The sequence below is a fragment of the Carassius auratus genome, chromosome 16 (assembly GCF_003368295.1).
Source record: "Carassius auratus strain Wakin chromosome 16, ASM336829v1, whole genome shotgun sequence".
Classification (NCBI taxonomy): Eukaryota; Metazoa; Chordata; class Actinopteri; order Cypriniformes; family Cyprinidae; genus Carassius; species Carassius auratus.
Window position 1 is genome coordinate 475915 of NC_039258.1, and position 27238 is coordinate 503152.

At 34.5% G+C, this 27238-nt stretch overlaps 1 protein-coding gene across 1 annotated transcript in view; it reads right to left on the bottom strand.

Moving 5' to 3' along the window:
* iglon5 (IgLON family member 5) overlaps positions 1–12714 on the bottom strand; it is a 164997-nt gene extending 152283 nt beyond the window's left edge. Inside the window, exon 1 of the mRNA XM_026283200.1 lies at positions 11895–12714. Within this exon, the coding sequence (XP_026138985.1) occupies positions 11895–11952 (58 nt within the window). The 5' untranslated portion in view covers positions 11953–12714. The remainder of the gene's footprint in view (positions 1–11894) is intronic.
* Between the last annotated feature and the right edge of the window lie 14524 nt (positions 12715–27238).

The following is a 27238-nucleotide window of genomic DNA, read 5'->3' on the forward strand; positions in this document are numbered from 1 at the left end:
TATATCTCCAATATTCCCACTACGCACCAAAACAAGAGGTAAAAAAGGCCCATTTAAAATGTTAATTGGGTTCTCCAGCAACATTTGCATCAGATGATATGCGAACAGCAGTATAAACCACAGAATCAGCAGCCAGAGCAAACACGGTTCAGTCTCCATACCCCGCTGCTCTGAAATCACCATCATTTCACTTTCATTATAGGTTTGCAATGGCGCAATAACTCAACATTAAATATTACCACCATTAACTCGAGCACTGAGGGACAGTATAGTCTGCAAATGTGCAAAGAGTCTAACGGTGGCTTTTCCAAGACAAAAACCAACTCGATGTCACACACCCATGAACCTATTACCACATCGCCCGGTGTTAGTGTCTAAGCCATCGCCATTGATTCGCGGCCGAGCACTTTGTCTGCCATAATGAGGACAGGGAGAGTGCAAGGACCCTCCACGTCCCTCAGGACAAAGAGCCCACTCCAATCTGGACTCTGTCTCCAACCGCGCTCTCTCTAACTGCATCTCAAGGACCCCAACCTTATTAGATTCTCTCAGTGTGCAAATAGCATCCTCAAAAAAGATCACGGAGAGGCAGGATTATGCACATGTTTTCTGTTCTCGTCTTTTATATTTACGTTTGACCAGTTAGCTTTGCTGCAAATTTCTGATTTCACTTCGCCGGTGGTGCAAATAAGAGCAAAAGAGCCGGTATGCATGCACGCACAAATTCACGCCACGCATGGCCGAGCGTGTGCCAAAAATATTTGCGAGCGTGTCTCTAACCCCACTTATTTCTTTCCCTACATGCACTCCGCAGCCACTCCAATGATCCTCTCTTCTGCTGTGTTAAATAAAACATGGGCTTTTTTCATTATTATTAGAGTGAGGCCCTTTCTTCATGGACGTGGGGGTTGACTGGGGATTGCAGAAGGGCTAGGGAGGAACGAGAGATGATAATTAAACATGCTCGTGAAACCTACCCAACGCCGCAGACGACCAGTTTCATTTACAGGTCTCTTAGGTTCACTGTAATGAAGACTTTAGGCAATCATCATTATTTACTGCAGTACATCTGACTGCCTGCAAAGGACAATATTCTGTGGCTTCTGCAGTGAGTTAACCCTTTATCCTCACCTCAAGCTCTGAACCGCCGTGTGTGGTCACAGATCCGTCACATTTCATTTGTCAACTCACTGAACTCAGTGTTCAAATGTCTTTCCGCTACTGCAGCACTGCAAAAATCATTTTCTTACTCAGTATTTTTGTCTTGTTTTATGGTAGAAATATCTTAGCGTTCTTAAACCAATATCTATTTGCTTTAGAAGCAAAATGACAAGTCTTAAATTTATCAAAACTGTTTTTTTTTTGCCTTAAACACGAAAAAAAATATTTGCCAAAAAGGTTACGAAAATTAGTCTTGTTTTCCATTTGAATTTGGTTTATTGTTCTTACCACCATTGTTCTTGCTTTAGATATAAACTCCGTTAATTTGATACCAATTTTTGGAAAGCAAGTGATTTTGCTTCTTATGTACTGTAAATAATTTAACCCTTATTCTGTGCTGTAAAAAATCACATTTGGTGTTCCTGGTCAAAAATTGCTTGTAAATCTCTCATTATTTGATATTATGACCAAATCTTTGATTTTATCTTTTTTGATTTTAGTTGGGACATGTTTTGTGTTTCTTTTTGAAACTGATTGATAGCAGGCTTCATTGATTTTAGCTCATGCACATTATTTCACCCAGAAACTGAGAAAATCCTTTTAATCTTTTTTGTCAACTTTTTTTCTTTCAAATAGCACAGGTTTTGTATTTCTTTTTAAACTGATCGATCATAAGCTATTATCAAAACTGAGTTTTTGCTTGAAGCAATACAACTTATCTGCCAACAAGTTAAGAATAAAAATAATCTTGTTTACTACTTGAATTAAATAATTTTTTCTTACCACCATTTCCAGGTATTTCTCTTATTTTAAGCAATTAACTTTAATAGACTTTAAAGAACAAGTCAGTTTGCTTCTTGAGTAAATGCATCTTAATTTTAACCATCTTTCTGTGCTGTAAAACTTTATCTAATTTGATGTCGCCTGTTAAATTACTTGTAAAGTAAGAATAACTTCTACTAAATTTCTCATTATGTGATATTATCATCAAATCCTTGCTTTCTTTCAATTAGCACAGGTTTTGTGTTTCTTTTTGGATCCTCTTCATCATAAGCCTCATTGATATGAGCCTATGCACTTCAGTTATTTAGGGAAAAAAGCATTATTTGTGGATCATTTTGACATTTTTGACCAGGAAATGCACAGGAATAATGAGGCAAAAAAAATCATGAAATTATGATCAAAGTCACTATGTTTAAGTCCAATCCAACAATATTAACTAGCACTTTTGAGGAAAAGAAAATCCTCTCAAGTTGAACTAAACAAAACGCAACATGAGGGTTAATAATGTTTAGACATCTGTACTAGAAAAAAATGACAAAAATACTGAGTAAGAAAATATATTTTGCAGCAAGGCACCAGAAGCAGCTCTTTAAAATGCTAAAAGTGTGCTCATCAGCGACAGGCATCTGGATATACGCCACTTTTCTCCATCATTTGATGAATTAGCGCTGTCATGATCTTTATAAAATGTACACAAACATCTCCTTTTAATGAAATTCTATTGCACTAGGTAAATAGTGCTCCAAATAGTGTTTTGTGAATTTATAACAAGTCTCATGTGCAATTTAAATACTCATGGCTCAATGCTAATCCAGTGCATTTAGCATTTGTTTCTGCTGGATTGCATTCAGTTCTTTAATACGACGCAGGGTTTTCCAATGATATCAAATTGTGTTTCTTTAGAGAAAAAGTTTACATGATCACAAAAAAGTATTACACAAATGTACAGTTTCACGTCTATTTAACATTAAATGAACAAAATAAATGGATTTTATTAGCCGCATTTGCATAGAATTGAGGCATATTCACTGAAATAAATAATGACTTTGTTTAAACACTCATGACACAACTATTCATGAATAATAAGATCTTGGCACTGAATTAACATGCTCAATTAATGCAAACGTTTGCCTCGTCTTTATCTTATGATAATGTTTGCACGATCACTAGAAAATGCACACAATGATATTATTCAATTGCACTAGCCAATAGTGAAATATAACAAGTGTCATTTGCAATGTAAATACTAGAAAGTAAAATGCTTTTTCAGTGCATTTAGTAGATGGATTATGGCTGGTTCTTGGAGTTTTGCACTGAACTGGCTAAATGCTAAAATGGTGCAACTGTATTTCTTTAAAGTAAATTAACAAATCACATAAAAAGGTCGACAGATATAATTTTCATCTGTTGTCCCCAAGCAATCACAATGTTATGTGAGTAAAGTAGATTTTGCATTCTATGAGCCACATTTGCATAGAAAAGAGGCATGTTTGTGCTGAAAAGAATAATGACTCCATTAAAAAGCTAAATGCTATTCATGAATAAGAAGAGCATAACACTGAATTGATGCAAATGCTCAACTTATTGCATTTTTACCTTTTTACATGATCACTGTAAATGCATAAACAAAGTAATATTTGCAAATGCAGTGCATTCTATGAGATTCCTTTGCATAGAGTTATGCATAGAAATAGAATTTTGCTTATTCATAAATAAGAGCTTAATGCTGAACTAGCATGCTGAATCGGCACATCATTGCATTTATTTTTTGCATGATCACTAGAAACTGCATACAAATATATTTCAAATAAAAGCACATCATTAAATACAGCAATTAAATAGCACAAATATTTGTGAATTAAGTTGTAATCCAAAGTGATTGCAACATTAAATGAGTAAACAGAGTGCAATCTATAAGTGAACAGTCTTTGCTTTTATACTTTAGACAAAAAATTCACATGATTATTTTAATGGTTTTTGTGCAAATTCAAGCATCTATCTGCACTGATTGATGGGTCCACTAGGTGGCGCTCACAGTTGCATTGTTGCTTTTGAATGAAAAAATTTTAATTAAATTAAAAATTAAAATGAAATGTATTCATTTAGCAGACACTTTTATCCAAAGCGACTTACAGTGCATTCACGCTAACATTTTTTACCTAACGTGTTCCCTAGGAATCGAACCCACAACCTTGCACTGATAACACAATGTTCTACCACTTGAGCCACAGGAACAGTTCTTTAAGTACTACTTAAAGAAGAAGATGACAACAAAGACATGATAAATGGATAAATGCAAGAAGATCTCAGGTTTGAACGTGGTCAGAATGTGTGTAAATAGCGCTTTTGTAAATAAAACAAATTCTATATGCCTCATTTGCATATAAAGGAGTGCTGCAAAGTATAATGGCTTAAATCAAACACTATTCCAGCACATTTAGCATCTGGTTGAGATGGACTGCGGGCAGTTTGTAAAAAAAAAAACACACACCAAAAAAACTTGGTTTTGCTAAATGGTGTAGTATCTGTGAGGAAAATGTTTACAAATCCTCTACGGCTTGATTGCCTTAGCGACACATTTTAAAAAGTCCAGATCGCCAAAAAAAGCACCATCTGTCAGTGCTGTTTCCAACAGGTGTAATAAGCAATCTCAGGCTCGAAGCCCTCTGCAATCGAATCAGCCCACCCCAGCAATGCGATTACGTCAACCTCTCCTTCCCACTAGATGTGCGGGCCAGGTCTGATGGACTTCGAGCCGGAAAAAACAAAGACAAACAGATCCAGAAACGACACAGAGCCACAGAATCCGAGCAGAGCCAAGTCTGGAGAGATGCACATGGAAAAAGATAAGAGCCAGTTTTGAAAGACGGGGCATCTGTTTCGGCTGGCAGAGGATGGATTTCATTGCGCTTTCTCTGCCAGTCAACCATCGTGGTCCTGCAATGGGGGAGACAAACGAACACAAACCGTCGCATTGACCCACTTGCCCCACCGTGTACCACATTAACATGCAGAATTGGTTTTGATCTACTGAACAAGCCGTTCACCTGCTCCCAGCTGCCTGCCAACATATGATCTCCGCTTTTCTGATGAAGTTTGTTTTCAACAGGCGATTTTGGAAAGTTGCATGCTTTGGTGACGCTTGGGAGCTAAAATAACTTCTGTTCTAAGATCATCTGTGCACTTTAAATTTGAAAATGTGGATTAGCAATGAAATAGGGATTTTTTTTTTTATTATTCTATAATGTTCCCCCAAAAATAAAGAGAAGCTAATTCATTATGGGTGGTCTAAAAATACATGGGGCCCTATTTAAACGATCTGAAACGCAAGTGTCAAAGCGCGAAGCGCAAGTAACTTTGTGGGCGGGTCTCGGTGCTGTTGCTATTTTCCCGGCGGAATAAATGGCTCTTACGCCCAGTGCAAATCTAAAATGGGTTGGTCTGAAGTAGCTTCATTATTCATAGGTGTGGTTTGGGCGTAACGTGAAATAAACCAATCAGAGCGTCATCTAACATTCCCTTTAAAAGCAGGTGCGCAAGTTCCATTATGCATTGCTATTATTATGGCGTATTTACAAGGCGCACGCCAGGAGCGGTTCACAGCCGAGGAGACTGATGTTCTTGTAAGAGCAGTGAAAGACAGAGAAGTTGTGTTGTATGGGGATGGGAGAAACCCACCCAAAATAGCGTCATGATTTCCGTCATCTCATGTGTTAATATTTTTTTAGTGTAACAATTTATGATTTGCAAAAATAACTGTTGCATCTGTGTAGATTACATGAGCAAAGTGTATGTGCGTTGTGCACGCTATACATTATGGTCAAGCATGCGCCCTTAAAATAGCATAATGAACAACGCGCCACTGACTTTAGACTAGGTTTTTTCTGGTCAGTGGCGCAATTGTTTAATGGAACAGCAAAATAGCACCAGGGATTGTTTGCGCCGGAACACGCCTCCTTTTTTGCGCTGAACCGCCCAGGGAGCGCAAGTTCATTCACTAGTTTAGCGACGTGCTTCTGTGGAGGGAAAAGCGCGCTTTGCGTGGGTGCAAAATAGGAATGACACATGCGTCGGTGTACAAAGTCAATTGCGCTGGGTGCAAGATAGGGCCCATGGAGTTAAAAAAAAAAAAGGATTTTTCAGATGCAATTTGGAGTTTATTCAAAGACAAGCGTAAATAAGTTTTATTCCAACAAGATATCTGTAATTTAAGGTTGCAAATGTAGATTGGGAATAAAGTATAGGGAAATTTAATATCCAAAAAAGTTTATATTTTTAAAGAGAAGCAAACTGATTATAGGTGATCTACAAATATTATATAAGGTTAGTGGTGAATAAATACATACATGCATAAATATACATACATAAAGCGTTTATGCATTTTATGCCAGATGCTTTTATTTAAAGCTATTCGTGGTTTTTCAAAGACAATCGTTTGGGAGCATAAATAACTGATAATCAAAGAAAACATCTGAAAGTTAAGGATAAAAATGTGGATTAGTTATTAATGTAGTAGCAAAATTTTATGTGTGTATATATATATATATATATATATATATATATATTATTTTTATTTTTATATTTTTTTAACAGAAGCCAATTCATCATAGGAGATCTAAAAAATTTTAAATGTTTGACAGTCAAAAAAAATCTATTTATGCATTTGGCAGATGCTTATATAAAGCTATTTAAAGTTGGTTCAAAGACAAACTGCATGCTTTCATGATGCTTGGGAATGTAAACAACTTTTATTCCAAGAAATCGTCTGTACCTTACAGTTGCAAATGTGGATTAGGAATACAAGTCGCAGTGAAACTTTATGTGTGATGTTAAACATTTTCTTTAATATAAATATTTTTAGAGATAAACACACACACAAAGAGAGATATTTATGTGTTTGGAAGATATTTTATCTAAAGCAATATGGAGTTTTCCAAAGAGTTGAATGCTTTAGTGATGCTGTTATTTAAGGTTGCAAATGTGGATTAGCAATAAAAGTAAAAGTCTTTATTGTTGTGACATGTAAGAGCAAATGCACTCAGGCTGGTGTCAAACTAGTTGATTTCTGCGTCAAAAACTTGTTCCAATTCATAAATACATCAGTATCAATAGCAGCTGTTTACAATTATATCCAATTAACGATTCAAGAGAAGATGTACACAACATGCACACAATGACATTTCTACAGCACTGAATCTGCATCCCAAGAAATGCAAAGGCAACAAGAAATGTTTCTTTCATACCACATCAAGCAAATTGCACATCATTAATACTTGCGTCAGTTAGTCCACATTAACTATACAAACCAGGCTCTAATGTCAAACAGACTTGAGTCTGCAGCAAAAGTTCTCATGTGAAAGCGGCCTTAGATACCCTGCAGGGACTTATTGTGTTGCAGTGTGATTAGTATTCACCGTGAAAACAAAATGTCGAAGCAAAATATGCCCTGCAAGACAAACAGAACAAATGCAATCTCTCTCTCTCTCTCTCTCTCTCTCTCTCTCCCTATTTAAAGCAATTAGTCTTAAAAAGACAATTAAGGAGATACCGATTGATGGCTCGTTTTGGAATAATAACAGATGCAGAATGATATTTTGTTACCTTTCTGACTCTTCTAGGTCAGTCAAGGCCATATCATTTTAATTCGATTACATAAAGGCTGTTAAGCAGCCTCTGTTGTTTCAGGACATCTGTGTTGGGTCAAGGGGAAACAGTGATGCATGTTGCACTAAAGTGTAGGTCACATGACCTGCTCAAGGGTACAAAACCAGGGCAGAGAACCAGAAATCTTCCAGCTACTGGTGTGCTGCCCACAATCCCACTGCGGCATTGTCCGAATAAGTCCCGGTTATGTTGAGGAAAGAATGAGCTAATGGAACTAAACACGTTTAGAGAACGGGAACCCCTCTGCCTTTGATGTAGAGACTAATGAGTCCTTTGCATACTTGAGTCATTTGCATTAATGTACCATGATTTGCACGGAGGTACAGGGATGGTATCAGACATGGTACTTCAGCATATTTGATAAACTCCATAAAAGATCCGATTTTGTTTACTCAAATAAGCTTTTAAGTGAACTGTTCTTAAAGGGAGCATCTTAAGAACCCTTTTCAATGGAAAGCAATGGAAACCATCAATGGCTATAAAGAACTTTTACTTTTAAGAAAGTACTGTATACTCAAGATTATTATTTTTTTTTATCTGTGAAGTTTTAACATCCATGGAATCTTTCCATTCCAAAAAAAAGGTTCTTTATAGGAGAAAAGGTTCTTTAGATTATAAAAATGTTCTTCACATTCAGGAAAAAAAATGGTTGTTTGGGATACCAAAAATAATTTTTATATGGCATCGCTGTAAAAAAAAAAAAAAATGCAATCTTTTATCTTGGGATCTTTATTTCAGAGCATACCAGAATATTTACTTTAATATATATATATATATAAAATATTTAAAAATAGATAAATAACAAAAACGTAGTATTAGTACCATAACCATTTCCATAAAACTATTAGCCATAGTAATTTATTTGGCAAGTAAAGTATTTGAGTTTATTTGTTCTCCAAAAAAAAAAAAAAAAAAAAAAAAAAATATATATATATATATATATATATATATATATATATATATATATATATATATATATATATATATATATATATATATAAAAATAAGTAAAATCACAATTATTGACAGGTAACTGGAAACATTTGAAGATTATTGAAGTAAACTGATCAAACAGTTTCCACTCAAATTTTGCTAGTAAAAAAAAAAATTAATACTGAATTAAAAGTAAATTTCAGATTTATACTGAAATAGAATTTCATGTTAGACATACTCCAATAACCTTCATTTAGAACTTCAAGAATATATATATATATATATATATATATATATATATATATATATATATATATATATATATATATATATATATATATATATATATATTACTGTGCTGGCTATTTTTTCTATTAAATAGTCTAATTCTGTCACAAAGACAGGTGAGACATGTCAGGACCTATTTCAGTGATATCTGTTAGGTAATAGGATGTGTGATATTAAAAAAAGAAAAGTGTTTCAGTATTTTTAAAGAGAAGCCAATTTTTTATGGGTGCTCTAAAAATATGTTATGAGGTATAAAAATATATATTCATGCATTTGGCAGATGCTATTTTTTTGGCAGACCCTTTGGATTTTATTCAAAAGACAAGTACTTTTTTATGAGTGACCAGCTGGCAAAGTTACTTAAGTAAAAATATATTTTGGTTAGTCAGATTCTACACTTCAAACTTGGATGGAAAAATAATGCTGAAAAGGCCAGCAACTGTGAGCAAGTGTAAATTATGTGGTCAGTACATATCAAATTATCAGACGCCTGAATCAATTTCCCTTGTGCAGAACTGCTGAATTGTGAGAAAAAACCATAATGAGTTTCAGACAGATTTTCCCCTGAGCAAACATCATCAGCACTGTTGAGTCTGAGGGAGAGCAAACTCTCAGGGTGTCTAGTTTACCCCTCCCACCATCCAAAACACACGCTGACATGAAAATTAAAACATGCTCTTCACTCACACAATGTCGCATGTCCTTCAACATATCCATTTTGCAAGCTTTGCGATGTTAAAGGAGCAGGTCGACCAAAAAGGAAAATTCTCTCATTATATACTCAGTTTTTCTAAAAATCACAGGACAAATCTGCATGCACAAAATAGCTGAACGGTGATTCTTCTAAATAAATAACAACAGAATTTTCATGTTTGCATGGGCTGTTCCTTTAATCTCACATTGATCTGTGCATAAAGAGCACTGTCATCAAATAATGGAAATCTATTCTGATTAACAGACGATTTATGCAAGCTCTAATAGGTGGCTTGCATGCACTGAAGTGCTTTTTGGTGCACACAAGGGGCAAAAGAGACATTTTACACATGGAGCTCTCTATAAGAAATTTGGTGCCTGCATGGAGAAAAAACTCCCCCGACAGGGTAAGAATGATTAAATTTGTGTTCATCATGGTAAAGGGCTCAAAAAGTGGAATCAAACATCATTTCAAAGCAAGTATTCATCCATTCACAGCACACTGAGAGCTATTATTCCCTCCCTGATGCCCCATGCGTTCTCTGACAGATCAATAATACAACAATAGTACTCCAAACCCATACGAATCACCCAGCGGTGTCTGGTTTTCTTCATCTTTCTGATATGAACCATTTCACCAAGTATGACTGTCTCGGAACGATCAAAAAGATGAGAGCTCGGAGTAGATGTCAAACGTAAATCACACAGCACTTTCTCAACAGATAGTGTCAAAATCGCAGCAACGCAACATTTGTGTCTTCTTTGAGATAATTATCAGGTTCACATACCACCATTTACTGAGAGAATCAAAGCCAAGTAATTGCATGTAGATAATCAGCATGAACGATATTCACAAAGAACAGGGTGGAAATTAATATCGGGCAAGCTGCTGGACCTCTAAAGAATAGCCACAAACAACAAACAATACATATTTGTTTTTTTTTACATTAAAATTAAAACATTATAAGCCTAAATATCATTATAAATTACAATAAATCTTCAAATAATATAATATGCTAATTTAATAACTATTGATTTGGGCATAATAATATAACCACAACAGCATTTATACATAATAATAAAGAGGAATTTTTATATTTAATTATTATTGTTGTTTGCATATTACACATCAGCCACTTAAAAGCTAAAGTAACCATTATCGGTTTCTGAATATCGGTTGTGCCCATAATGCCACCTGCTGGGTCTAAAGAATATCCACCAATTACACCACTTTCTGTTCAACATTAATTAATTAATTAATTAGAAAACTATAAATATATACTTTAAATGTCAATTCATATTTGCTAACATAATTACCATGACTATTTCAATATAATATATAGCACCAACAACAGCAAGAACCAAAACAGTAATAATAAAATATTAATGATGAGTCGCTAGTCTAATGGCTATTTATTTATTATTATATGCATATTGGATATCAGACATTGAAAAATAAAACTAACATTATCGGTTTCTGAATACCGGGTCCACCGATAAATGCCACCTGCTGGTTCACTAAAGAAATGCCACCAACAACAACATAAATTTAAAATAACAATTAATATTAATGTATTGCTAATAAAAAGACCATGACTATGACAATATAATATAACAACAACAGCAAGAACCACAACAGCAATAACTCAGCAATGAGTCACCTGTCTAATGGTTATTTAATAAGAATATATGCATACTGCATATCAGAAATGTAAAAATGAAACATAACCATTATCCGATTATGCATTTTGGGGTTTACTGATAAATGCCACCTGCTGGATCTCTACAATATATCACGCATGCACACAACAATGGCATTGCATCCCTGTGCAATGTAATAATAATTAAACAAAAAAAAATTATAATTATATATGCACGTGTGTATGATACATTCTATGAAATGTGTACAAAATTAAAGTAATTTAATGAATGTTAATAGTGTAAAATAATTAGTATTGTATATACTTATGGTAAAGAGCTGTTTTGCATATCGGCTATTATCGGACACCTAAATAAAAAACAATAATTAATAAAATAAAAAACACATCGATGTCGATCATAAAAACAATGTATATATATATGGTGACGGAATCTAGAAGGCATGCACTTGCTTATTACACAGAGATAGAGGCGAGAAAATTCGTCTTTTCCCCCCAAGTGTTGATATGCAGAACTCGTGTGTTGTGGAGCGCACTTGTCTATATGATTTGATAACACACACACACACACACACACACACACACATGATTCATTGGCAGGTAGACCCCCGGAGCCGCATTAGTATTCCACTCCAGGTCCCAGCAAAGAATGAGGCAAGAAACGAGTGAAGAACATGTTCTCTACAAAAGAATGTTTTAAGAATTGTAACTTACCTTTCCACAGCAACGCCAAGAGCAAAGCGAGCGCGTGTCGCAACATTGCGCAGCTCATGTTTGGAGTTGATTGTTATTTCTCTCTCAGTTCTTGCAGCAACAGTCCCTTTTTTATCTTCTGTGAACGGGAACACGCATAAACCGCAGCTGTCCGTCCGTGTGTCCAATTTCACGAAACGTCCGCAGTCTACAAATCTTCCAAGTGTATCAGGAGTGCCACAAGACAGGTCGATTTTCCCAAGTGACCCTTCGCAAGGAGACCAAACACAATCTGTTGGCGTTTGGAGTGCCAGAGAATGTATAAATAAATCCTTGCACCCAAAAAATATTGTGTATAACCTCCTCAGATTTTTTCCTTTAATACAAGGGCATCCACTGAAAAAGAGAAAAGCGACAGTTGAGATGGTTTAGTGGGATGTTGTGTGCTCAGTGAATCAGAATCACTGTGCATCGCATCAGAGCGGAGCACGAAAGAAGCGTCTGATTGACAGCTCAAGGAGAACCTCCTCCACCAATCAGCGAGCGTCGAGGAAGTGGGCCGGGCACCAAGAAGGAGATTCGACCAATCGTGAGCACGAAGGGGCGGAGACTCCAAGAGCGCTATGATAATATAAGGTGATTTATAGCACGCTCAGTGCACTGCAGTACTGGAGGAAAGGTGTTTGCGTGGACATGCACATTAGTGCTTTATGTTCTCTACTGGGAGAGGTGATTTGCGTGGGCAAACTTAGCAGAGAAGTGTTAAGAAATAATGCACTTGATTTATTGGGTCATTTCTAAAGTGCGGTGCATTTTGGTCCACCCATTTGAATTAATAGCCTAAATAAACTCGCAATTTTTGAAGATGAAAACCATATGAATGCATTACACTGCTTACTTTGAGTGGAAGTTGTTATTATTCCCATGTCCCCAACTTCTAAAATAAAAAGTAGGCTAATTTATTCAGAAATATTCCTAGTAATGCTTCAAATAAAATATTGTTCCGATTGAAAATCAAATAAAATAGGTCACTGTCAAAATCACTCTCCATTGGATTAATTAACAAAAGCCATTGCTTCAGGACATCAATCATCCCCCAGGAAGTGACATCAAATTTGAAATAAAAACACCACTAATTGGATTTGAATAATTCTGTGATGTTTTGTTGTATCGGTTCATTTGTTGGTCCAGTCAGTCCATCAAAGAACAATGACAAAACATTTATTCAAGCATACTCAAAAAGCATAACAGACCCACATTTAACTAAAAAGAAAAACAGTTACTCTACCACCTCATGACATCATCCTCTAGGAAGTGACATCATTTTGGAGGGAAAACACCACCAGCAACAATAAAGATTTAAATAATGATTTGATGTTTTGTTGTATTAGTTTGTTTGTTAGTCCAGTCAGTCACAATCACTATTTGTTATGCATATTCATTTTAACAAATTACAGAGTGTATCATCACCCACCTGACTGCAGTTGCTGAACTTAATATTGTTATGTTTTTATAATATTATATGGAAACAACTTTGGTTGTGGTTGTGGTTTTGACACAGACTCGTGCCGTTGATGGTAATTTGGCGGGAATATTCACACCGTTCCCTCACAAGGTCAATGGCTCTGGAGAATTGTGCTCTAACAGGGTGTTGACTGTCATCTGGAGATTGATGGCTGTCCTGACTGAAGTGAAGGGACTTCGCAACAGCATTTGAATATCAATATATGAACTCTGTATGATACTGAGCTGGAACTGAGCCTTTAAAAGGGATAGTTCACTCAAAAAATGTTTTCAAAAAGTCATTATTTACTCTCATTTCAAGAGCATCAACCACTAATAGGAGTATTGCGGCCGACTTGGCCAACTCATTTAAGAGTTATGTCTGTGTGGGCTCTAATTTGACCTCTAATGCAAATATAACTGGTTTATGAGTGTAAAGTGCTTTGAGGTTTACTAAGCATAAAAATGTTTTGAAGTACACTCATTTGGCATCTGTCTGTGAAATCAATTGTGAAAGGTTTTAGAGATCTCACGAACCTTGCCTTGACTTTGAATATTTTTTTTCTGATTTGTTGCATTTATTAAATTAATGGTTCAGAGTTTTATTTAATATGCATGCTAGTATAAAATGACAGCCAAGCTAACAGAGAACATTCTGGGAACGTTCTCTCAACGTTATGAACTAACATTCCTCCAGTAACATCATTAGAATATTTGTTCAAAGTGATCCCGTCTTTAATAAACGTTAGTTTAGTTTTTTCTGAAATGTTTTAGTTGGATATTCATCTAACGTTTTTTTTTAAATGTAACTACTTTTTTTAGAACATTCAAATGTAACATTCCCCTAAAGTAAAATCATAAAATGGAATGTTTCCTGAACATTGCCACATGCATCATAAAAAAAAAAAAAAAAAAAAAAAAGACCATTCTGATTTTTCATAACATTCTCAGAATTTTTGCTAGTTGTGAGATTGAAAGTTGTAGTGAGTTTCACACTGTGTTCATGCAGCAGATCAAGTTCTCATTCATTTCTAATTGATTTGAATCATCATGTCTTCTGTTTTACTGTGTTTTTGAACATGTTTGCGTTCTCTGTTTGTTTCTGATGCTCAGAGAAAGATTTCAACAGAGCAGATGTGGTATGATTTCCATTTCGAGATTGCCATCTGAACGCCGTTGTCCTTCATCCATTCAGAAATCTTTGTGACAGCCCGAGACCTTTTCAAACGCAATCACGTTTTTCGATAAGTCTCAAGATTTTCGGGGGGCCCTACTCTTATAGTCTCTGCGACCTGCTTTGGTTTATCATTGTCATTTTTCTGTTCAAATTCGCTCACACCCACACGACTCCTTCAAGAGCAGCATCACAACAGCAGCACACACTTGTGATATTGCTCAGACTGCTCATATATCTGGAGAAAGCTGTCCGTTAGCAATGGCAGCTGTTCGGCTGGCACATTCAGATCTGGGATGATGCAACCTGGATGCTGGTCAGCTTCTGATTTTTTTTTTTGTATATATATATATATATATATATATATATATATATTTTTTTTTTTTTTTTTTTTTTTTTGCTTTGATATTAAAGTTTTAATAAAGTCCTTCAAAACAGGAGAATTTATTATTATTATTATTATTTGTTGTTGTTGTTTGTTTTTGCAATTTGTTGCTTGTGGAAAAATGTCACCTCCTTATATTGAATAATGAAGTTTGACAATTCAGCGAAACCATGTGCCTGCAATGCTTAGCATCTACTGAAGTAGTTTCTGGCTAATTTGAAAATAATGACTGCTTACAAAAACACATATTATTTCCTACAGTGACAAAAATGTAGTGCACAAACAATTTTCACAAAACAATTACATTTAAACATGGGAAGTCATACCTGAAATTACAACAAAGTAAAACTTTGGAAAATCTGATCTTTTTTTTTCAGTCCAAATTTAAAATGAATCAAACTGATTTGAATAAATATGTAGTTATTTATGCATTTATTATTATTATTTTTAATAACCTCACAAAACCAATTTTTTTTTTTCTTTGAGGTTTTTATAATATATAACTCTAATTCATGGCATATACAGTAGATCATACTAACAATAAATAACTGATATTTCGGCACATTTTCCTAAGTATTTGCAATACACAAAAATGGCATAGGATTTTCACTCAGGGATGGATAAATTAGAATAGCACACTGAGTTAAACCTGAAAGACTCAAACGGTATTTTCTTCTAAAACTCTTCAATAATCTTTGTTTATCCATTTGGTAAGCAGCTGTGTAATATGTAGGATAATTTACAGGCGGCCAGTCATAATCATAAACTAAACCTTGAGGGTCCTGATAATGCTGTCAGGCTCTATTTATTAATAATGACATCAAACAAAACAAATCCTTCAAAACGTTTTAAATTTAAAACATCGCTTCTGGACAAAATATGAGTCCATAATAGAAAAATAGACCATCTCATGTTGTCTTTCACATCAAAACCCATACACAAATTAGTTTAGAGCTGTTTTCTCTTGTAAACAGTGCTTGCTCTGTGCAGATTTCTCTCTTGATTCAGACCAGATGGATTTTTCACTGGAGGAAACCGTATTATGGATAGACGACTTGTATTTTAGTAATGATCTGAAGTTAAAAACAGATTTGTTTCTTGCAAACAAGCAGCTTTTCAGGATGCTAACTGATGGACTGGAGTGGATTGCTTGTGGATTATTGTGATGTTTTTATCAGCTGTTTGGACTCTCATTCTGACGGCACCCATTCACTGCAGAGCAAGTGATGCAATGCTACATTTCTCCAAATCTAATGAAGAAACTCAGCTACATCTTGGATGGCCTGAGGATTTTCATTTGTGGGTGTACTGCTCCTTTAACACTGCACGTCTCTGCTCATGCCTCTGAAAGGTCTGAGCTATAGTAATAGGTTTTGCTCAGCAAGAGTAGCATTGGAGGGAACATTGCTCACTGTGTCTGGTGAGATGGCATTGCTGTAGTGGTCGTATAGTTGCCATGAGTGACTGGATGCTTGAGCGAGAGCCCTGGGCTTTGAGACAGAGGTCAGCTTCATCAGCACTCGGCTCCAGCCACATTCTGTTCGGTATTTTAACCCTTTAATGATAACTGACCAGCAGTGCCTCTCTCAAAGCACTATTAAACATTTTAAATGATTACTTGTTCGCACTGGAAGTGTTGTAGTGCAGGTGAATTTCTCTTGAGAAAGGACAGCTCATGTTGAAAACAGTGTTGAAGCCAAGAGTGAATTAGCAGTGACAAATAATAATGTCTTGAGTGATTTATTTATTTATTTATATATCTCAAGGTTTCTTGTGTTTATTAGATTTGAAAACCTGAACTAACCTTGTCTTGTCATGTCATAGAAATAGTAAATACTGTAGTGGGGATTAATGAAACTTATTGACCTTCCTTACTTGAGAGTCTAAATGTGTCCGCTTTGTGATGTCACTTCCTGTTTTAGGGTGAATATAAAAAATATTTTAAATGGCTTCATTACTTTGAATTTTTTAAGTATTAAAAATTATTATTATTTTTTTTTTTGAGTGTTTATTATATTATATTAACAACAAAAACAACAACAATAATACTAATACTAATGTATTACTAAGATTTTCAGCTATTAATAATAAACATTATTGTATTTCATTTTATTGTTTTATATATGAACATAATCAAATAATAAGTGTTAAGCCATTTTTTCTATGAAATACAGCTTTTAATTATAAATAATGATGTACAAATTAATAATAGGATTTTGTATTGTTTTATTATATTATTGTAATATAATATAATAGAAAAATAATTTAATATTAATAAATTATTATTAAAGCAAAACATATTATATTAATAATATAATATAATATAATATAATATAATATAATATAAAGTTTAATTATTTTGTTTTAAATATTGTTATACAAATAATTTGCTAATAATAAATGATTATTAAAGAATATTTCAACTTTCATTAATAAACAATATAACTATAAATGTTGTATTTGAATATATTATTTTATATTATATATTTTATTATTATAAATTATTATTATTAATTTTTTTTAAGAATTTCAGCATTTTTTTAAATTTATTTAAATTTATTTATTTTTTTAGCAATCTCTGGAAAGTCACACCACCTAGTCATTTTTTTGTTTAATCCCTGCAAAAAAAATGTCTAAATGAATTTTTAATTGCATCACGTTACTGACCCACCTACCTCTGCTATGCCTGCTGGAAGTCAATTTCTGATGCAATTTTCAAATAATTATCATTTGAATTATTTTTCACCAATGTGAATGTGATAGGACCATTAAGTCTGACAGCTCTGCAGGATCACCGGGCAACAAAGCGCAACACATCCTGCGCTCCGGAGACGTTCCTCGGCACAAGCATCCTCGGGAATGCTGGAAAGATTGCGCTCCGGGCCAAGTTTGCTCAGAAGTGTGTGAGTCTGCCAATAAGTTTGTGGCAGTGCCACATAGAGGGAAGGACTTTCCAGGCTATTTAGTATGGAAATGTATGGAGATGGCACAACTGCTCTCCTCTCGCTGCGTTCACACAGGCCTTAAGCTTTCCTCATTAATTGGCATGACACAAGCAGCACACATTCACTTGTAATCACCGTCCCTTAGAGAGGCGCAGAGAGACTAGGACATGGAAAGAAAGAAAGACAGTCCATTCATGGAATACATTTTCAAAATTAAATCTCAGAGAAATGGAAGTTGGAGCAACTGCCAGCCACTGCATTTTATGTGCATTTTCAAAATTTAATCACAACTTAATGAAGCAGTTTTTATGCAATATCTCAATTTTAGCTAAAACTATCCATTATGTGGATAGAAGTCTGGCACTGAAAAAAAATAAATAAATAAAAATAAATTGGTGTAGGATTTACTTCAAAACAATAATAATTAAGTATTATTAAGTATCATTTTTGTGTAACTGTCAGGTCTACTTTTTCCCTGTAGAATTGAGGCTTTTAATGAGACTGATATAAAAATACTTTTTCAAAGAAAAAGTTTTCAGGTTTTTGATACAAAATCAGTTTAGGATTTCCTCTTAAATAATAATACAAAATATTCATTATATTAATACTTCTTTTCTAAGAATTCCAGCTTTTTAATCAGAAAATAGTGTAGGAATTACTTTAAAAAAATTATTATTCAAGCTATATTTAAAAAAATAATAATAAATAAATAAAAGAAAAGCTGTTTAATGAGACTGAAAAAATGGTGTTTGACAATTTTAACTAAGAAATAGCAGGTAACATTTATTTAAACATGAAATTTTGAAGTAGAAAGACTACAGTTATATGCTATGTACATATACAGTATATATGTATATATATATATATATATATATATATATATATATATATATATATATATATATAAAGCTTTATATACTAAAACATGCCACTCAGCTTGAAAAGCTCTTCTAAGTGAAGCTCAGACAATATTTATAAAGGGCATATAAATGTTGCTCATGTACTAATGCAAGTGACGTCACAAAATACAGAACAAAATGTGTTTGTGGTTCAACAAATGAAGATTTTTACTTCCTCTTGTAGATCAAGCTCTTCAATCAGTATAGCTTCAAAAGATCAAAGACAATTTGATACGAGCAACACCTTTTTTACAGTGCACTCAAATTGTGCATCACAAGCGTTTCACCGTTTTGTAATTTTCGTTGAACCTCAGTGACCAACAGTGCAAAGTCCCTAACTGAAGGTCTGTAAATGTTGTGGCAGGGGTTTCTTTATATAAAAGCCTGCATGAATAGGTCATCGGCAACAACTCTCCATTCTGTGTCAGGAAGAAAAAAAACAAGAGAGAGAGAGAGAGAGAGAGAGAGACAGAAGACACCCCTGAGAATGAAGGGCTCGGCAGGGGGCTACAGATGGAAGAGGAAGGAAAAAAGTGGACGTTAAAGGAAACCTTGAGGTCCTCTTTGCATCACCCATTACAGCCTTATAATAGTCAACAGAAAAACACAAAACTGAGCATCCAAATAGAGCCGAGTAGTCGGCAGCTTATGGGAAATTAAAGAAATTCTGACCACAGTGCTGTTTTGAAATGTGGAGCCTTCATTTTTCTTTAAATGTAGTGTTTGAAGAAAACACCCACGGCTGTAGAGGAACAGACGGAGTGTTTACTACACAGAGGAGTTATTTATTCACTGTTAATCTGCTTCATTTTCAAGGGTTGCACCATTTGTAGTGTTAGCGCTGTTGCAATTGTACACGCTGTACTCTGTGATCACAATTACCTTTGTTGACTTTTCTAACACAACGTTTCCTGCCGGTAAATCACCTTGAAATTGAAACACTGAAAGCACTAAATCCACAAATAAATAAATCAATAAATAAATAAAACAAGTTTCTGGTTTGAAGTCAAAATGAAATAAAACTGCACCTGTTTACGTTCTTAATGCACATTCCTGCTGTTGTTGAGCATGAGTCATTGTAAAAAAAATTACAAAATAAAGTAGATTTTATTAATTATTTTAAATAATTTTGTAAATACAAATGATCATATTTTGTACATGATAAATCAATAATTTAAATGTTGTATAATAATATCCGTTTTACTGTAGAATAATGTTTTTATAATAATATAACTAATTTTAAGGTATACAATTTTTTTTTATTATAAAAATGGTTTTGAACAATATGAACTGTAATCAGAGTTATTGTAGTTAACTAAAACAAACTAAAATCATAAATTAGTTACTTGAAATAAAATAAACATTAACTGAAATAAAATAATATATTACAGAGTTTTGTTGTTGTTGTTGTTGTTTGTTTTTTCGGTTAGTTGCCAAAGCAACTTTTGTTATGTAATTATAACTTGATTCTAAAAATAAATATATACAAATTAATAAAAAACTATATAGTTTGCAAATAAAAATTACAAAAACACACAACAAAATTACTAAAATACATTTAAAATTAAAAATATTAAAATAAAAGTTATTCAAAATATTAATAATGTATGTATAATTATAACACGTGTCTGTAAATACTTTATACTCTCCGAAAATTATTTGAAGTTATTGTTCTGTCAAATCAGATATTGTGTAATAATATCTAATAATTTTAATAATTTTCTGGTATGTTTTAAAGTTGCAATTCTGAGCTCATCAGTGGTTGAAACATTTTGTAGTTTCATCAAGATCACTGATAAGAAGAATAAGTATTTCTCCCAAAATTTAAATTAATATAAATTATTATTTAGGCTTTGAATGCGTTCTTGAGCAGATTTTAGACAAAAAAACTTTTACTTAACTAGCTGTTAACAAATTAAAAGGTTTTACTGTAGGATTTTTAACATTACTTTTAGCAGGATACTGTTGGAAAAACAAAGTGAGGGAACATTTGAGGGTCTCAAGCTTCAAATAGCCAAAATAAACTGCATTTATTATTATTATTTTAGTTTTTATCCCACTGCTGTTTATCAATGCTTCATTTAAATTTCTTAACCTGCAAAGGAGAGTGTACTTAATTTAGTTTCTTCCTCAAGGGTAGCGTAAATTATTGATATTAAATGTGTGATGAAACAGCTGTTGGAGATTCACCTTTTAAGACGGAAAGTTCAAAACGTACAGCCCAGAGTAAGAAGCCTTGAAGACGGATCAAAGCCTGAGCTGTAATAGATGTTGAAATTTAATCATGTCTTTAACTGTCTCTCTCTCTCTGTGTCTCTCGCCGTCTTTCTGCCTCGTTTTGTTGTCTTTACCTCTCTTTTTTTAATCTACAGTATCTTCAAACGCTTAAGTGGACACCAGAGATGTGTCTGTGGCTCTCTGTCTTGCGTGCATCATCAGGTAAGTTGCATTTGTCATTTTGATGATGCACCTCAGAGGGGGCTCGGTTTCAACATATGGCACGCTTACTTGCATAATTTGAGAAAATACTGGAAGCCGTTCAACATTAGATGAGCCTGATGAAATGTGCTGACATCCCTCCGTGTTATCTACTACAGGGCAACATCAGACTCCTCCCAGCGCTGCGTTTAAATTAGCGCTGGCTAATCAATGAAGCCGTATTGATTAGAGAGCCGCGTGGCAGCCATTCAAATGAGTCTGGACTCATCAAGAACATCCACTTGTATTGTATCGAGACGAACAGGGGACATTCTCAAAACCAACATTCTCTCAAATTACTGAACATTCTTCCAGTAGTGTTAATGTTCATTTAAGGATAACTGGTGTTTAACAATGTTCTCAAAATGTTAGCACAAAAATGTTATTTATATATTGTTCATTGCATAAAAAAAAAATCGGAAACATTTTATTTGGACATTTGTCTAATAGCTTTTGTTAATATCTTAATGTCAACGAAACTTACATTTATGTAAGCATAAAGTAAGCGGGAAAAAACCCCATTAAAAATTAGCATATTAGAACAAATTAGAAACTGCATAGCAACATCCTTAACCACAGAAAAAGAATGTTAAAAGAATGTTCAGAGAATTAAAAAGTAAAGTTTTCATAATGTCTGCAAAATTATAAAATGGAATGTTCCCTTAACATTTGCAACTTTACAAAAAAGTAAAAAAAAATTGAACATTTAGAGAATGATCAGAAATAAATTTTTGTAATAAATTGGTGGGAATGTTAACATATTTTGAATATGTTTTGTTAGCTGTGATGTGGGTGTCAGCAAAGTGTCTGTAAAGTGACAATTCACAAAAAAATTCTCAGGTGAAAATGCAACTGTTTTATTACCGAATGCAAAGTTTTTTGGAGAATGGCTACTTTTGTGCAAGAGATTACCAAGTTTCTCAGCGGAATGTAAATGTTTTGCATTCGAGAGAGCATGCACATTCTTTTTTTTGTGAGAGAACGCAGTTTCTTTGAGGAATGCAATGCGATGCTTTTATGAATGCAAAGTTTCTCAGGTGAATGCTGCTGTTTTGTGAGAGCATGCAAGGTTTCTTGAGGAAGTGCAATACTTCTTAGAGAAAGTGCAACTGTTTTGAAAGCAAACTGAAAGGTTCTCAGGGGAATGCAAATGTTTTGTGACTGAATTTTTTGCAACCACATGCAAATCGTAAAGCTTTTGCAAGAAAATGTAATTTATTTTTATTTTATTTAGCAAGGAGGCTTTAAATTTGTCAAAACGGACCATGTATTCTACATGTAAATAACACAAAAGAGTAGATCTTTATGCAGTTATTGGCCATACAATGACAGTTCATAGTTTTCTGAAGCTCTGCAATAGTTCTGAGTCATAAACAAACAGGTTTAATCATTTTTTTTAGCCTTCTCCGCTGCTGTGAGGTTTCATTTATGATCTTGTTTGGACTGTAATTGGTGGTTTGACATCACTGCCACTGAATTGGTGCATCTAAGCATAGCTTGATTTCATATCAAGATCATTATTCTTCCTTTTCCTCCATTTAATCGTGTTTCTGTCTGGAAAAACAGCTGACGAGATATGATTTGTGATTTCCTGTTCTACAGGTTGTCCTCACTTGTGTTGTTTGTTTGATTGTCTGTGTTGTCTTCTTAGTCCTTTGTCCTCTCTTGTCTTCTCTGGTGTCAGTCTCTCTATATATATCATGAATTGGGCTGATTGAACTGTGGAGAGTGATGTTGAAAGTGAGACTGGCCGGGGGTGAGCCAGACTCAGCCAGGAAGTTAATGAGTCGAGCGACCTTCATTTATGCCTGAAGAGAGACAGGACTGGAAGAAATGTGGAATCTCCCGCTGAGACTCAAACTACTGCCTACATGAACAGTCATTCTTTACTTATTATTGCTGTTTGCCAATACATGCGTCACTGTAACTACTGCTCATATTAAAGGGATAGTTCACTTTCAAATTAAATTATGTTTTAGCTTACCTCAAGGGCATCCAAGATGTAGGTGTCTTTGTTTCCGCAGTAGTTTCCATTTTGATATTTTTAGGTTAAACGTTCTTGTCTGTGACTCATATAATGCAGGTCTATGGTCACCACCTCAAAGAGCATACACAGAGAAGTCCAAATTAAACAATCCCCCATCGTAAGTACACATTGATGACCTAAGACACGAAACGAGCTGTTTGTGTAGGAAAATGAACAGTATTTATATCATTTTTACCTCTTGTACACAACCATGTCCAACTGATCTGTGTGCGTGCAGAAGTGATCTCTCGTGCATGAACGTCACTCATTGTTTACACTTACTGTCTATGCTTTACACAGAGATTTCGGAAGTGTTACCTTTCACTGTGAAGATCTAAACAGATGTACAGGAAATCGCAATGAAAGATGATTTTGATATATCAAAGAACAACGTTGAATTTTTTTCACAACCATATTTATTTGAACCAGAATACACAGATCAAGTTCTCAGGAGCGATCCGCTGCACCAACACATCTTCAAGCCTCAGAGAGACAGAGATCTCTTCAAAATTGGTGGTGTTTTAGTAGCAAGTGTTGTGAGATGCCAACAGAAGTGGAGAGTACATGTAGTCACGAATGGAATAACTACAAGACGACGACGAGGACATTGACAGTATCGCATCACACACCTGCCTGACTCAAGATCCTGAGTTTTCTCCGCTGCTGAGCCGCAGCGTTTTGCACGTTGTGTTTAGTTTGCCACGTATAAACTGGAGGCGACGTCCAATGCCAGAGGGACCCAATGGCACGCTGTCAATAGAGTGAGTAATGTGTTATGTTTATTATAATCGCAACAATTATAGGGTGCATTATAAACTAATTAATTAATTTCAATAACTGCATTATATTTCAGACAGTGCAGATTGGTAGCGTACCGTGTGGTAAACAGTAAACAAAGAGTGACGTGCATGCGCGAGAGATCACTTCCGGCACTTTCCGCGCTTGCGCAGACTAAGCCAGAGTGTTTTCTTACACAAACCGCTCATTTCGTGTCTTAGGTCATCAATGTGTACTTACTATGGGGAATTGTTTAATTTGGACTTTTATGTGCATGCTCTTTGAGGTGGTGACCATAGACCTCCATTATATGAGTCACAGTCAAGAACGGTTTGAAATAAAAATATCACAATGGAAACTACTGCGGAAACGAAGAAACCTACATCTTGGATGCCCTTGAGGTAAGCTAAAACATACCACAATTTAATTTGAAAGTGAACTATCCCTTTAAGGTTAGTGATTTCATCAACCCGACATCCACTCACAACACCCTATCAACCATATAACAATAAATGTCATAATCTGCAAATTTAATTTGTTCTGCATTATTTCTGCATTTGTAAATGTCGTGCAGATCTGGTGAGGTGAAAAACAACTTTTGAACAGGACCGACTCGGAAACTGTTGCTTTATTGCTGAACGGCAAATTGTTTAAAAAAGTGCTGTTTGTTTAATGGCTTTGCAGCTGCTTGTGTTTATCTCTTGCTCTCTTTCTTTCTCTCTCGCTGTCTTACTCTCGGCCACACCGTGTTATTGATTTCGTCTGTCATTTACCGTACAACTCAAAGTCTTCACAATTTCCTTGCTTCCTACACAACATGCTCGTTCTCTCTCATGCAGCCCTCCAGATATTGCTTTCCTTTGTTATAGTCCCAAATCAATCGTGCTTATTTTGGCCTGAATTGATTGTGCCATTTCGTATTGTAAACGCTGCCGTCTTCACCACGCCTACATTCATCTCTATCCCTTTCATCTGTCACTTCCTTTTCCCTCTTTTAACTCGTTTAGAGCAGGCTGCCACACAAGCGCAAAAACAAAGAGCCACGAATCTTCATATGCCGTTTTAGATTCAGTGTCATTGAAACTGGAATCGACAGAAACTTTGAGGTAACTGCTGGACATGATCGTGTTACAAAGATACATTTTAAAATGTTGTGAGAACTTTTTGAAATGTTCCTAAAACATTGAATTGTCCAATTTTCCTTGTCGTGATTGTAACATTATAAAATGTTTCTAACAACATTTTTACTCAAAATATAAGATTATTTAACATTTACTTTTAAAATTCTAAGAATGTTATAATGTCAAGTTTTCGTGTCATGATTAGAACCATTTAAAGGTTACAAAAATATTTCTTACAACATTCTATTGACTTTGTTTACCCAAAATATAACGTTATTTAAACATTTATTTTTAATATTCTAAAACATTACATTTCACAGTTTTCTTGTTGTGATTACAACATTATTTAAAGGTTAAATCTTAGAACCTTCTTCAAGTACAGATAAGATCGTAAGGATGTTTTGAGAAAGTTTTTTTATGAGAATGCATATTTAAGGTGCTGTATGTAAGTTTTGGACACTACTAAAGCATAAAAATACCATAATATGTTTGCAGATATTTAAGAAACATGAAAAATTATTCTACAGTCAGTAATTCTGCGTCCTGGGCCGGAATGATGGTCTTTGTTTTGATCTGTAAAAACCCGCCCGATGCCAGTTTAATTGTATTTCGGCACCCCGGGTTGCCTGTTAGAGGAAAAACACAGTGCATTTAATTAAATTCACCGTCAAATGCACTCATTCCTGTTAGTGTCATCAATCTGGCAACCTGCATGTGCAACAAGTCTGAGGAGGAGGTGCAATGTGAAAAAACCCTCTCCAATATTTTGAATTTGGACTGCAGTACCATGTTCAACCACTCGGTGTCAATCCTACACACAGCACCTTTAAATACTGTTGTAAGAATGTTTCCATAAGAAGATTTTGTCCTAAAATTTATATACCCCTCAAACGAAGATAGAAAAGTCACAGCAAAGCACATTTTATCATATAGAATGGAACTACACAGAATGATATTCATAAAAAAAAGCCATCGCAGGACACCACTGATACCATCTCAATCTGTTCATGTCCAACCAAACGTCACAGTTTTGCCTGAAGTAGCACTTGTGATGGCTGGCTTGGATTCATCTGTAAATGCGGTCCATTACTCTCTAACTTTATGACTCTATGACTGTCCTAGAGCTGTTTAGTAAGTGGCCTCTGGATTCTCACAGGTTGAGGTGAGGAAATATCTCTCATCTTAAGGAGGTTCTGGCGGGTTTGCCATCTGACTGATGGCTTCCTGACACAGATCTGATAAACCGACCGGGGCACTTTATGAGCAAAGATGAAATTTCAACCAGTCACCGCTCAGAATGCAGTAGTGTAATAGAGCGAAACGGTGACAGCCCACTTTTTTCAGTGGCCTTGGTTCTGCATGTATTTCTCCCATTGATTTTCTCCATAGGGATTTCACACACACACACAAGCACACACACACACACACACACAAAAAGATATCTTCAATAGAGTTCTAAGCCTTTAACCAACCTTACAAACTAGCTCTGAGATGAATCACAACATTACAAACTTTGATTTCACACAACCACAAAGCACTGCGAACGATGCAGTCAAATCAAACACGGCCAACATAAAAGTTGACATAAAAGTCATTAAATCATCGCTTTAGGTCATTATTGCAAAATAAAACTTTTTTGAAAAAAATATATTATTTTATATACTGCTGTATTATTACCATAATGTAGTAGGATTTGTTGATTTACATAAATAAAATGGAAACAATATTTGAATATATAATAAATCTAAATATAAAAAAAATGTTTTACATTTACAATAATGGCTTAAAATAAATCCTTTTATTTTGTTTTTACTGTTCTTATGTATCAGTACATAGAGAGAGAGAGAGAGAGAGAGAGAGAGAGAAATAAATAATAAAATATAGAAATAATGGATATACACTTAAATGTTTTGCAAAATGTTTTATATTTACAAATCCTTGCAAAATGTTGATAATCTCTTAATAATTATATATATATATATATAAATGTTTTTTTTTTTTTGAGGGACCATAACATTAACAGTGTTAATATTGGCTGTACAAAAGCTAAAAGTAAT